General features: G+C 36.2%; 2 protein-coding genes across 7 annotated transcripts in view; one reads left to right on the top strand and one right to left on the bottom strand.

The window, feature by feature from the left end:
- The window catches only part of LOC111515788 (uncharacterized), a 221,525-nt gene that overhangs the window by 61,577 nt on the left and 145,366 nt on the right, over positions 1-14,582 (bottom strand). The gene's annotated exons all lie outside the window — the stretch shown is intronic.
- Positions 6,640-7,810, top strand: LOC141486518 (uncharacterized). The gene has a single exon (XM_074184648.1). The coding sequence runs from the start codon at positions 7,001-7,003 to the stop codon at positions 7,808-7,810; it is 810 nt and encodes a 269-aa protein (XP_074040749.1). The 5' UTR covers positions 6,640-7,000.

Below are 14,582 nucleotides of genomic sequence, written 5' to 3'. Positions count from 1 at the left end.
TTTTCAGTTTTCATCATGATTACTCAATAAATATTAGCGTCGAGCCTATTACTGAAATTGAAATTTTACAAGCTGGTGAGAAACTATAAAACAAATCAACTTCATTTCTGATAAAGGACTGCTTGATTGTATGGGCATCCACTACGAATTATTTTCAATTTCATTCTAAAGACGACAGTTTTTCCAGTTTCTAGTTTTCTTGAGGCGCAGGATCGTAACGTTTTCAAATTCATTTCTCAGTAACATTGCTGAGCTCTTGGAGGTACAACTGCATCAACTTGTCAACCAAACATATTATTTTCGATCATCATAATGGTTTCATGAAATATAGAATAACATCTAGTAACTTGGCTGTTTTTGATACACTTTTATGTGAAACACTGAATCATAGGAGGTAGGTTGATGTGGTGTACACTGACCTCTCTGAGGCTTTCGATGCAATTAGTCATGCGATTCTTATTCATAAACTTTTTGGTATGGGATTGTATGAAGTCTTTAAACGTCTTTCGAAATCATATCTTGATCTCCACTAGTGGAGTCCAGTGGAATGGAGTGGAATCCTTGAGGGACTCCACTAGTGGAGTCCCTCAAGGATCTAATCTTGGGTCATTACTTGCCTCACAATACATAAATGATTTATGCAGCTCATTATACTGCAATCGATCGATGTTTACAGATTTTATTGATTTAGATTGCAACAGCATTTGAACACTTTGAATGACTGGTGCCGCAAAAACCGTCTCAATTTAAATATCTTCAAGTGCCAAGTTGCGTAATTTACCATACATCATCGATTCAAATTTTTCAGATAGTACTATGTTTATTAGCGATATAGGTTATTGATAACTCTGCTTATCATGTCAGGTCGGGTTAGACAATTTCACTTTCTGCTTCGATAAGTTTGTTGGGGATTAGAATGGACACCAGTATGTCACAATCATGTCGCTGATATCACAAAGGCTGCTTCTCAAAAGTTTAGAACACTGTTCCGAACCAGAAAACTGTACACACCTCAGCCACTTTTGGTGTTTTATAAAGTTCAGATAGGACCTTCTTTGGAGAATTGTTCTCATGTATGGATCTCCATCCCTAATCATACCCTGAAGCTGCTAGATTCTATCCAGAGAAGAGCCATCCGCCTGATTGGAGACGCGAACATCACTTGCAACCTTGATAGTCTGGAACATCGAAGAAAGGTTGGAGATTTGTCTTTCACGGGAAGTGTTCAAGTGACTTGGCACATTTTATTCCACCAAGAGCGGTATATATTTTATCTTGTACTTCTTGAATGATGAGGAAACCAAGCATCTGTTTTTTTTCATAAGTTGTTAAATGGTATAATTGATTCTCCAGAATTAACTTTCTGCTATAGATTTTCTTATACCAAGATCAACATCTAGAAATAATACGACTTTTTTGTGCAAAAGAGCTCTAAACAATTTATTAGTGCTGTACTGCAGACCAGATGTCTACTTCATGTGATATCTTTGATTAACACGCTTTTATTAGTTTCACTTGTATGTTTGTTTGTAACCGACTCTTTTGGACTCGATTTTGACTAACTATGAAGAGATATATTCATTTTAAACTTTGTGCAGTTAACAATAATCGGTGACAGTACTATAACTTGATGAGTTTATCTCATTATCCTGATCAGGATTAAATGATTTCCTCTCACAGTCTCTGTGTGTATATACAGGGCTATTCAAATTCGTTTCTGTACATGGGGATCTCGTAAACGATAAGAGATAGAGTATCGGTTAAATTGTGGCAAAGTTGCGTATTTTAGAGACCTATTCAATGATGTGAAAAAATCGAGTATAACTTTCTTGTTTCTGGAGATATATTCGAAGACATATTGAAAATCTGTCTACATTTTGCTATTGGCACTTGATATGGGCTCTCAGAATATATCCATGAATCTTTTATACAGGGTGGCATCTGACATGAGCCACCCCTATCTTTGAATTTTTAAATACGGACCTGTATTTTTTGTTGTAGTTTTTGGATCGTAGACGTTCACTTCATACTGAGAAATTGAATTGAATTTTATATTCCGGAAGTTTTTGGTAATATTCGATTATAATTGTTTGAATTATTCCCTTTTAAATTACGGTCCTGGAAATTGGTTGACTGAGTTGAATAAAAACACAATAGCAACTTTCACGTCTCCCTATGTACCGTAGAGTTTTTCGAGAGTTTTTTTTTTCATTTTTAGGTACCTATTCATATTTTTTCCATTGCTCTGAGCGTTTTTTACAATGAACTTCGAATAAAAATTCTTTTTTGATTATTTGAAACATATCCACCTCAAAAATATATTATATTATATTATATGTGTTTTAATAAGCAGACAAAGAAATGATAGCAATAATAACATCCGAAACGAATACTATAATTATAATGAAAATTGAAATGAAGTAAGTAATTTATATACACAAAAAAATTTATTGTTCGAATTGGAGTCCTTCCATTTCGAGACAAATAATAGGACAATAAGATGGTCTGCAAGATCATCAGATCTTACTATTTTGGACTATTTTCTATGGGAGACAAAAATAGGATTTACGCTGGCAGAAAGAAAGGAAGACTCGAGATTGAGGATTTTGAATGATTTCGCAACAATGCAGCAAATAAGTGTATTGAGGGCAATAAATAATATGGAAAACCGAGTTTAAAAATGTCTCGAAATGGGAAGACTCCAATTCGAACATTTATTGCGCCAATAATTTTTTTGGGTACCTATATAAATTACTTCATTTCAATTTTCATTACAATTATAGTGTTCGTTTCGGATGCTATTATTGCTATCATTTCTTTTTCTGCTTATTAAAACACATATAATATATTTTTGAGGTGGATATGTTTCAAATAAATAATCATAAAAAGGTTTTCTTATTCGAAGTTCATTGTAGAAAACGCTCAGAGCAATGGAAAAAATATGAATAGGTACCTGAAAATGAAAAAAAACTCTCGAAAAACTCTACGATACATAGGGAGACGTGAGAGATGCTATTATGTTTTTATTCAACTCAGTCAACTAATTTTCAGGGCCGTAATTTAAAAGGGAATAGTTCACCCAATTATAATCAAATATTACCGAAACATCTCGAAATATAAAATAAAATTCAATTTCTCAGTATGAAGTGAACGTCTACGATCCGAAAACTACAACAAAAAATACAGGTCCGTATTTAAAAATTCAAAGATGGGGGTGGCCCAAGTCAGATGACACCCTGTATAAAAGATTCATGGACATATTCTGATAGCCCACATCAAGTGTCAATAGCAAAATGTTGAGAGATTTTCAATATGTCTTCGAATAAAGAAGATATAGGCCAGAACCAAAAGAGCTATATTCGATTTCTTTATGTCATTGAATATGTCTCTGAAATAAGCAACTTTGTCACAATTTAACCGACACTCTATCTCATATCGTTTACGAGATCGCCATGTACAGAAACGAATTTAAATAGCCCTGTATTTCATTTTAAAACAAGTGGGCTTGAAATAGCAAGCCAAAGTAAAAGGAGGAAAATGAATAATAGTTTGGAAAAAACTGAAAAAAACACGCTTTAATAGCAACACAAACTAAAAAATAAACTAATTCAAGATTGTGTTCAACATCAATAAAGAGTCCAACGGCTTGATGTAACTAATGACTTTAAATAAGTCTGAAATCAAAATAAATCTATTAACAAAAAATTTAATTTTGTTGTGAAAAAGCGTGAGATGCTGAATATCAATTGTTGTAAATACTTGGTTAGGAGCTGTTTGCCAGATTTCAGCCATAATAAAAAATAATTCAAAGCATCCCACGCTTTTTTACAAGAAAATTGATTTTTTCATGAATAGATCTATTCTGACTTCAGACTTATCAAAAGTCATTAGGTACATCAAGTCATAGGACTTGAAACTATTTTTTTGTAGTATAGACGGAATGAAAAATAAATTTCGTGCACTTTTGGAAAATATGAATGATTATTATCGATCTACAGTTCATTTTATTGTATTATGTGTAAATTATTTGCTTTTGCTTTTGTATCTGAATGAAATAGTGTCATCATTTCTATAAGTAATTGAATTAATAATTTTTACTCTATGAATGAAAAAAGGCGGGCAATAACGTCTATTATTTTTTTACCGTAGTAAGCCCCGATACATTCGAGAGAGCACGCCAGCATCAACCAACGACTACTCCCTACACCGTAAGGGGTAAGTGATCATTTTGTCCGAGAATCATGTGCTCTGAGCACGTGCAGTGAACCAAGAATGACAGCCTTCTGCATCCGTCTTGCTAACATTTCTGCCGTAGTGCGGCAAGCCGGTATGATTTTAAGATTCGAAAGTAGAGAGGGCATCATTCCGCCAAGGACTCCAATGATCAGAACAACCATTTTGGCAGAGTGGTCTGGATAGAGTCTGCGGAGTTCGAAGAGAAAATCTTCATATTTTATCCGTTTCTCCTTCTCTTTTCGGACGATATTCGTCTCGCCAGGAGCTGAAAACTCCACAACAAATATCGTCTTGCTCTGGTGGTCGAGAAGGACTACATCAGACTTATTAGCTTGTATGAGCCTGAGGGTGGGAAACCAATAAATTCGGCACTTCTCGTTCCCCACAACGGATTCAATATCCTCCGGAGCGTAGGGCTACACCGGTGTCTGGTCAATACCGTACGAGTGCCGTAGATGGTAATATAGCCCTCTTAGGGCCGCGTTATGTCGATAGATATAGGCCGATACCGCATATGAGGTAGAAGTTCTGGTTCATATTTTTTCAGTTCAGTGATTAATTCACTGAAGGTCTCCAAATGTTCAGATACCTATGAGCTCAATAGTCGAATACTAAAGGAAACCTCGTCTATTATAATCCAACCTCTTACTAAACTGATCAATTTATTCTTATGTACTGGTATCTTTCCAGATATCTTCAAGTCTTCTAAAGTAGTGCCCCTTTTAAAGAATGTGATGAAAAAGCCATTGATAACTACAGACCAGTAAGTATTATTTCAATATTCAGTAAATTGGTTGAAATTATAATTGAGACTCAGCTTTATGCCTACTTTGAGAATAATAAATTTTTTAGCAACTCACAATATGGTTTCAGAAAGTCGCGCTCAACAATAGATGCAGTGTTCGACGTCGCGTCTGGCGTGATTGAGGAACTTGAGCAGGAGAATCACACTGCGTTAATACTTTGTGACCTGTCGAAAGCGTTCGACTGCGTCTACCTCTATACCCATCACGCGATTGCGGTAGACTAAGGTGTTGAAGACACCATCCTGGCAAGCCATGATGAACCCGACTTCAGCCCACTCGACCTGGAGTCAGGCGCTTTGATGTTATTGAAGAAGACCCCATGCATTGGCTTATCGTTGTGTTTCCGCAGAAGTGCGGTGATCTCTGCAGCTTTTATATGAGCTGTTTACTGAACGGGTTCCAACTCGGTGACAGAGTTGAGGTCACCTTGTTCAGTGTCGAAAACTAAACTGATTTCATCAGGTTCTCGGGCAGCTGCCCTAAAGATAAATGCTCCAATTCCTGCTCTCTCATGGTCACGGACTATGCCGAGAAGGGCATCCGAACTGACTCAAAAGTCCACGGCCTTCCTGTTGTCGGGGGAAGAACAACCGTGGAACGGACGATTTGGGATGCAAACTCCTATAGACATGCATCATCTTTTGAGTCTTCACGTCGAGTTGATACAGTTCCTCCCGAGTCCACTTCACTACTCCAAACGAGAGAGTAAGATTGGAACGGTAAGTATATTTATTGCAGCAACTTTGTTTTTTCTCGACAGTTCCGATGACCAGATCTGTCGAAGTTTGTGCTGATACTTGCCGCGGACAGAGTTCTTCACTGCTGTTACCTCTTGTGAGTGGCGTTGTTCCACCTCGAGGTAAGTAAGCATCCAAATGGTGTAAGATGCTTCCATCTACGAGCTGCACATCCTCTCCGTAGTTCCCGCATCGTCCTCTTTTGAGATGGACCATTGCACATTTGTCTATACCGATTTTCATACCGATAGCATGCGTGTACTTTCCCACTATCCTCAAAGACTGATGGAGATCCTTCTCTCCAGAGGCATACAGTTCAAGATCATCCATATTAAACAAATGGGTGACCTTGTGCCTCCGGTTTCCGGGGGTGCCACAGTTATACCCTCGAGTATTTCTGAGCGCAACGGATAATGGTAATAGTGAGATGCAGAAGAGAAGGGAACTGAGGGAGTTGCCCTGAAATACACTCCTTCTGAAAGTAACCCACCCTGTTAGCACTCTATTATTATTATTATCATTATTATTATTATCATAATTATTTCCTCAAAAAAAAAGATCAGATTTTGAATACCTTTTGATCATTGCCTCATATTTCACAAAGTTTTCAATTCATTTAAAAAACAATTTTGTAACTGAAAACTGGTCTATTTAAATTTTTATTGGAATAATATCTTAATGAATATGGTGTGATTTTCTCACAATTTTATTGAAGACGATAGTAGTAACACCTAATTTCACTTCTATTTTCACTTTCCTTGCATCGAATGAAAATCATTGTTATTCAGCTATAACGAGATCTGATAATTGATTCATTAACCAGTCAATTAGATCTGTAATTATGTGTTACAATGAACTTGCATGGTTTTCTACCCAAGACAATTGAATCAGTTCATCGAGAGTGGGACTATTTTTTTTATATAAAAAAAGACAGCTTAGGAAAAGAACAACTAAGTATACTCCACATCTTACTATGAATATATGCTAACGATATGGGAACCCAGGTATGTTTTCTCTTTATAAACTGAAATATTTCTGATTTTTATTATTTACCTTCAGGTGTTAACAAGCGTATTTTGCATCTGTTTATTACCTTCATCATTTCAAGAGCGAAATGGAAAAATTTCGGAAGAAAACCCTATTTTATCAGAAGATAAGGAATTGAAACTGCACAACACCGTTCAAGGAATCGTGTCCGAATTACCGTTGGGAATTCCAACAATGGATCATCAACCTTATGATCTGCTTCTGTATAATTTGGAAGGATTGAACCAATATGGTGAAATAAAAGATATCCAGATGGTTCCAGGGGGTTTCCAAGGTACCTATTCCACCAACGGGGATTATGAACAGGAGGATTTTGAATCATCGGAAAATGATGACTATCTGGAGACTGATGACAAAACAGCAACCAGTACGAATTCAAAGAATCCACAACAGATTGAAACAATCCAGACCGTAACGACCCATAAGGAAGTTGAACCCTATCAAATTAACGATTTTCAGGAACACCAATTTTCCAAAGACGAACAAGAGCAAGCAGAGGTTCATTATCACCAACATAAGCATTTGCATAAACACAATCACGAACAAAATCACTTACACAAACATAGACAAGAACACAAACATGGCCACACACATGAGGCGCGTAGCCACCACGAACATAAACACGAGTCTCAACATGAACATAGCCATTATTCTCAAAATAATCATCACCACAAAAACGATCACGGGCACAGACACCATCAGGAACATAAGCATGTTCACCAAGCGTGGCATAAACATGATCACAAGCATCATCAAGATCATAAGCATGATCAACATCATGATCACAAACATGAACATCACGCCTCTCATAAACATTCTCATCACGATGAACACAGGCATGGTCATCATCACAGCCACAAGCACGAGACTGAACGCGAGCATAACCATCGTCATCATGGTTATCACAAACATCAGCATTCCAAGAAAGATAGGCAGCATCACCGAGGTCACCATAGCAGCAAGCGTTCGAATCCTAACGTCTAATGTAATTATTTCTGCATATTATTATATATATTTTTGTAAACAAAAGTGTATGTTTTTTTCTTCTATAGAACTTACTCGAAATTAAGGGAATATTACAGAACAATTTTGTTTGTGAAAATATTCACTTCTTTCTACAGATTGCTTGGAAAACTAGTAATACACAAAGAAGCTAAGATGTATCAGACTATGAGAAAGTGTGATGTTACTTCATACTCAAGATTCAAGATTCAAGATTTTATTTATAGGTCATCATTTTTACAGTTTTTACACTTTATATATATACAGTTTTATTACCCTCAGTGTGAGGATAGATGCACCTAAGTAACTAAATTACTTGTGTTGCGCTTTCCATCTACCACTCAAGGTATTCAATTAAATGTCATTAACTGTCTTATATCTACACACATCGGAAAAGTCTAGGGATATTCTTAAAAATGGCAATAATTTTTTTTTAGATCGCTTTAGGGAAAAAAAAGTTGACGGGTGATTATTAAACGAATGTAACTTACAACAAAATTTATTAAATGGTCAAAAATACTGAGTGCGCATATAAGCAAAACTAAAAAGAAATATGGCTCTTCTTTGGCACCCCGAAAAAAAATCATAATACAAAAAAAAATGGAATCAGTACAAAGTATGGCCTCCACGCTGGTTTATTACGGCCCTACATCTATCGTGCATCGACAAAATGAGATTGTCAATGTCTTGTTGAGGTACATTTGCCCATTCAGCGATTAAAAGCTCTCTCAATTGAAACGTTGTGTGAATGTTCCCCATATGCGGAGTAATTCTTCGTTGAAGCATGTCCCACACATGCTCAATAGGATTCAGGTCCGGTGATTGTGCTGGCCATGGCAATACATCAACTCCTTCGTTGGTGAGCCAGTCAGTCACTAGACGCGCGACATGTGGACGAGCATTATCGTGCATTAGGTGGAAGTTTTCACCAACAGCACCAGCAAACGGACGGTAGAAGAATGGTGTCGAGGTACTGTCAAGCTGTGAGGGAGCGATTTGGAAAAACGAGATCGGTTCTGCCGCCGATCATGATTCCACCCCATAGCATTACTGTACCACCTCTGTATGTGTGGACTTCCTGGACGTGTCTCAAACGTTCATTATTTCCAGGTCGTCTCCACAGTCTTACTCGACGAGAATCTGGATGAAATCTAAATCTGGATTCGTCTGTAAACAAAACTGTGGCCCAATCATTTGCATCCCTGTTTTGATGTTCTTGACACCACTCTAATCTTCTACTGCGATTGCCTCTCGACAAAGGTGGACATCTAAGTGGCCTTCTGTTGTGGAGATCTGCTTCATGCAGTCGATTTCTGACAGTATCACGACCAATGGTTACCTGGTGCGTCTACTGCAACACGTTAACCAACTCAGGTGTTGTGATTGTCGGTTGTCTTCTTGCGGTTAAGACCAAAAATCGGTCTTGAACTGCAGTTGTAGCGCGTCCTCGCACTGGATGTTGTTCGGCTGGACTGCCAGTTTCACGGAAACGCCGCCACAATCGACTGATAACACTTTGGGAGACCCCCAAACGAAGAGCTACATCATTTTGTCGCATGCCACCTTGAAGAAGCCCTACAGCTCTATTCATCTCAGCCAATAGTAAGTGATGGCGTTCCATGTTAAAGCACAATATTTCCAGTTTAATTGCTGAGCAAGAACTGCATAGAATGTACAAACTCGACACTTTCAGATTATTCATTTTAGCCGAAAACCTACAGTTTGTAAAAAACTTGATAAAAGATTAGTTACCGTTTTTGCAGGCTTTGTTCAACCCATAGAAATCTACAGGGTGGTCGAGTGTACCAATTTAATCGAAATTAAACGACCTCATGCATTTATTTTCATGATATTTAGTATGTTATAAAAATATCCCTAGACTTTTCCGATGTGTGTATATCTATATACATACATTTCGATTAATTAAATTACAGAATTGATGAATATTGGGAATGATAGAGAGCTTGCTCTCTCGGTATTTAAAATAATGAATGATTTGATTGATTTTTTGAACGTATTGAGAGAATTGTTTCTTATGTTAACTGGCAGAAGATTGAATAATTTTGGACCGTGATAGAGAATACATCTCTGTATGTGACTTTTATTAAATGTTGGTATGTTTATGGAAGAACTAGTAACGAATATTGTTTGTTTTTCTTTGTTTGTTGATTGAAGTGTAAGTTTGTTTGTGTACACCCAAGTTAAACATTGGTGGATATAGAGTTCTCTCGTTTTCAGTAACTACGTTTCCTTATACAGACATTCGGTAGAGTATAGTTAGTTTAGGTTTTTCGAATAATATTTTCAAGATCGTATTTTGAGATATTTGGAGGGTATTGAGAGAATTGTTAAATGTACCACCCTAGGCAGCAATACAGTATCTTATTACAGATTCTGCTAAAGATGTTGATAAAATTTTTGTATTCCAGAATATTTCTCAATTCATAGATTTTTTTTTGTTAAAAGTCTGAGCCGTTTTTAAACATAGTTTATGTGGTCATCCCACCTCATATGCCATTACACAATAACTCCCAGATATTTAATCATTTTCGTTCTTTCTATAACAGCACAATTGCAATTTGTTGTATTAGTACAGTCTCTGTCATGTATAAGGATTATGTTATTTCCAGGTTGATCGTTCTGTAATAGGGTGAATGTAATAGATTTTAGTTTTTTTCACATTCAGACTCAGAAGGTTGTGATCAAGCCATATCTGGATATCTTTCAGTCCCTTTTCTAATTTTTCAAATGCCTCCTACCAATTACTACCTTTGAATATGAATGCTGTGTCGCCCGCATATGACATGAGATGACCCCCAAAATTGTTGATGGAACAGATACTATTGATATAAATAAGAAATAATATGGGACCTTAAACTGTTCCCTGTGGTACTCCTGTTTTAACTTTCATTGCTTCACTCAGGCTATTATCAACCTTGAACTTTTGTGTCCTATGTGATAGATAGTCTTCCAAAATATTGTATGTTGGGCCACGTATACCATACCGATGTAATTTTTTTAATAGCATGTCGTGATCAACGGTGTCGAATGCTTTAGCTGGGTCTAGAAATGAAGCTAAATATTTTTTAATCTATCCAATGCCCCGATTATTTTTTGTACAAAACCTTGTACTGCTTTTTCGGTTTTGGAGTTGCAAATGAAACCGAACTGTCTGTTACTATTTTTTTGCATTGAGGTAATTTACAAGTCTACTGTATAAAAGAGAAGAAGAAACCGATAGTACTTGAAAGTGACACATGAGTTCATGTATTTATAAAGGAAAAGGGTACATTCGGATAACATTTCAATGAGAGATTTTCACTGCACTGTTGACAAATCCGCAATATACGTTTTTCGCGATATAATAGCTTGCTCAAGCAAGTAATAAACACGTGATGAGGTTATGTGAATTTTCCAATGAAAATATCACATCGAAGAGTTACTTGAATATCTGGATTCCTGGCCATACTGGCCTGGAAGGCAATGAAGCTGCTGACTCTCTTGCAAAGGAGGGTGCTGCAGGCAGTTTCATCGGACCAGAATCTGTCATCGGCATCGCTTTAGGCTTTGCCAAACAAACATTGAACACCTTGATGGCAAGAAGATATATGACCTTCTGGCAGAATCTTCCAGGATTTCCGTTTTCAGCACTTATAATTGAATTCCTATTTGAAAAAATCAAGGACTAACATGTGCACTTGCCTCCGTCCGTAAATCAAGAGCTAATCGTTCTTTGCTCTAAATCAAAAAAATATTAAGGATTAATGATACGGTATAAAAATTTGGCGCCCAAAGTGGGGCTTTTCCGGGCCACTGAACATAACCTCGTAGCACCTAATTACTTTTTTTTCTGGTTCCCAGTTAATTCTCGACGACAAAATTATTATTTTCTAATATAAACTAGAAAAATATTTTCACTTGTAATACCACTAGAGTTCAAATTATTTCCGGAAGTTTATTCGAGCTCATGGAATTTTCTAAAAATATTCATGAGCGAGAAAAAATTTCCGGATTTTAATTTGGCCTCGCGTGATATTCGGTAAGGAAATTCCACATCGAACTGTGGTGGGAAGAAATATTTTCAAAATTTATTTTTCCATTTTCAAAAATACCTGAAAACTGTTGATTTCTACTGATTGCAGTAGCTCAAAAGTGCCATTTAGGGACAAACTATATAATATTCTTTCAATTCATAGTTACTTGAGCTTACTACAAGTGGTAGGAAATTATAATTTCAGAGGTTTTTCAGGAAGTTGCATAAACCAATTCACAGCGCGTCATAACTTTGGCAGCAATTATTTAGGCCTTCAAATTGGTAATTCCTACTCATTGTAGTTGCATGGGAATACCATTTCAAGATAAAATAGTATATTCTCCAATTTTAAAAAAGTTTTGAGTAACTACAAGTGGTAGAAAATTATTTTTTTTGCGTTTTTATTAATGTTGGTTATGCGCACTTTAATGGTATGCAATTCATAACCAGCGTCAGCAAGCATCAATCATAGGAGGCTGTGATCATTATATTTTGACAGTTCTGAACATAAAAAAACTCATGTTTTGTTGCAATAAAGAATGTTGCACAGCCAGTAAAGCCAACAAATTTTTTTTTTTAAAAAAAGATTCGATTTGAAAATCATACTATATGCAAGATATGCGTTAAATTGTCTGATGTAATGATCAGCCATCGTACCATGATTTATTTACTCGCATTATAGAGGACTGTGGCTCCAACTTGAAGAAAGAAAATTTGTTCTGATTTGTCGACGAATATTTGCATTTAAACTACAAAACATTGAAACTACTGAATGGAAAAAAGGTGAAAAAATTTGTGTCTAAATGGTTATTGTAAACGTCAAAAAATTAGCACTATAATTCGCTGTTTGGTATCCCACGAGACAAAAATTTCCATTAAAATACCTCCATTGCCATGGTGATTTGTCAAAATAACGTATTTTGATTGGTTCAAAATTACAGACGTGGAAGTTTGCCCGAAATTTATTTGTAAATGATTTTAACACTTCAAACACATTATTTAGAGTAGAGTAATTGCCATAGCTGCATTGAAATTTTATGTCCTTATGTATCCTTACCTTATGTCTTCAGTTATAATATTTATGTAAAATTTGTGACCTGTAAAAATTGTAAATAATAAAATCATTATCCGCTAGGAAACGATGAGAATATGAGTGTAAAAAATATTAAGTATAGATATGTGAACAAAAAAGTAAAGTAACATAACATCAAGTGGGCTCAAGCTGAAATCATCCACAAGGAGGAACACTGGTTTGGAGAAAATTCTAAGAAGCCGCTTATATGTTGTCCAACAATGCATTTAGCCAAACTAGCATAGGGATACGCAACATATGGAAACCTCTAATCAAGCGGAACACGATCAACTCCCGCCAAACGGGTCAGCTCCCGCTAAAACCGATGAAGCGGAGAGAGGGGATAGGTGAAAGCACTCGGATGACCTATAAATAGTCAGATCCCGGAGAAATATCACCCGAAGACGATTGTGGATACTAACAATCGAAACGTCGTGATGTAACTTGGTTTGGAATCTTTTAATTTTTAATTTTCATTTCTTGTTGATATTTTTTCAATTTTAATCTCGTGTTAATAGTTCAATTTTTTGATTTTTTGGTTGTTGCTTGTTTTTATTTCATTTAGACTTCTCGATATATAATGTAAATCAACAAGATACATGTAAGAAATTAACAAAAAATAATTATTAATTACACAAAGAAACTTTCCCTTGGTTATCTTGAAGGTGCGATTTTGTTCCATCCTTTACATAAAAGAGAACGTATGCTTCTCCACTCACAAGCGATTTTGGTGAAATTAGTGACACGTGTGAATCGTTGTATTTGTACCATGCACCAGTATACGGGTGTCTGCTGTATGCTGTATAAAGCCCTCTGTTAGTAGTCCCACTGTGATTCAAAAGTGCATATAGATCATAACAACAAGTAGCCACATTTTCTGCTGAAACATTGTTTATATCCAATCCTTCTAGAGGAAATTCGATGACATCATTCAATTTGCCTCTACTTTCCGTTGGAGAGAATCTCTTTGAATGTATTACTAAAATATGGGGAAACTTGTGAATTGATAGGGACTTTGTGCATTTTCTCCTTTCCTTGTATTTCGAACACGTCGGTTTTATATTTCCATCCAAAGTTTCATCTCTTGTAAACGAATTCAAGCATTGCCACAAACTATGGAGAGAGACAAATCCCAGAAAGGATCAAATGTTACTGATGAGTGTCCACATTGTGTGCATTTCATCGTGGATTTCAATTGGCCAATAACATAACATAACATCAAGTTATGTTATGCAAAATCAATACCCCTGACCGCTCTGGACTGAATGATTCCGTAAAACCCATCTCGTCTTGTGTTTGTAAATCTTTTTCTGGAAAAATCCTCACTGGTTTACTTTGTGGTAAATGTTCAAGAAGTACCGAAAACTTATGAGAATTTCTGGAACTTCATCTAGCTTTTCCTAATACGACTAATACCCAGTCCGTGCAAAGCTTATTGTTAAATCATCTGAAAAAGAAAATTTTAACAGGTAATGATCGACTGTATTGTCAAACATGCGCCAAACTAACTGACTGTTATAAGGAAACAAGTATAGCTGAGGCTCCAGTCAATCTAATAATAACACTGATGATTTTCAAACAAGACTCAACCTCTAACGAAAGCAAGAAACTCTTTGGAAGGTTCGAAATAGATGAACATTTCAACCTAG

Source organism: Leptinotarsa decemlineata, unplaced genomic scaffold, assembly GCF_025532065.1.
Source record: "Leptinotarsa decemlineata unplaced genomic scaffold, Ldec_3_MD MMD2_tig00026358_RagTag_RagTag, whole genome shotgun sequence".
In the NCBI taxonomy this organism is placed as follows: Eukaryota; Metazoa; Arthropoda; class Insecta; order Coleoptera; family Chrysomelidae; genus Leptinotarsa; species Leptinotarsa decemlineata.
This window is presented reverse-complemented; position numbering and strand designations above follow the sequence as displayed.

Coding starts and splice junctions, on each gene's coding strand:
- LOC141486518 (XM_074184648.1), top strand. CDS start 7,001: ATGGATCATCAACCTTATGATCTGCTTCTGTATAATTTGGAAGGATTG.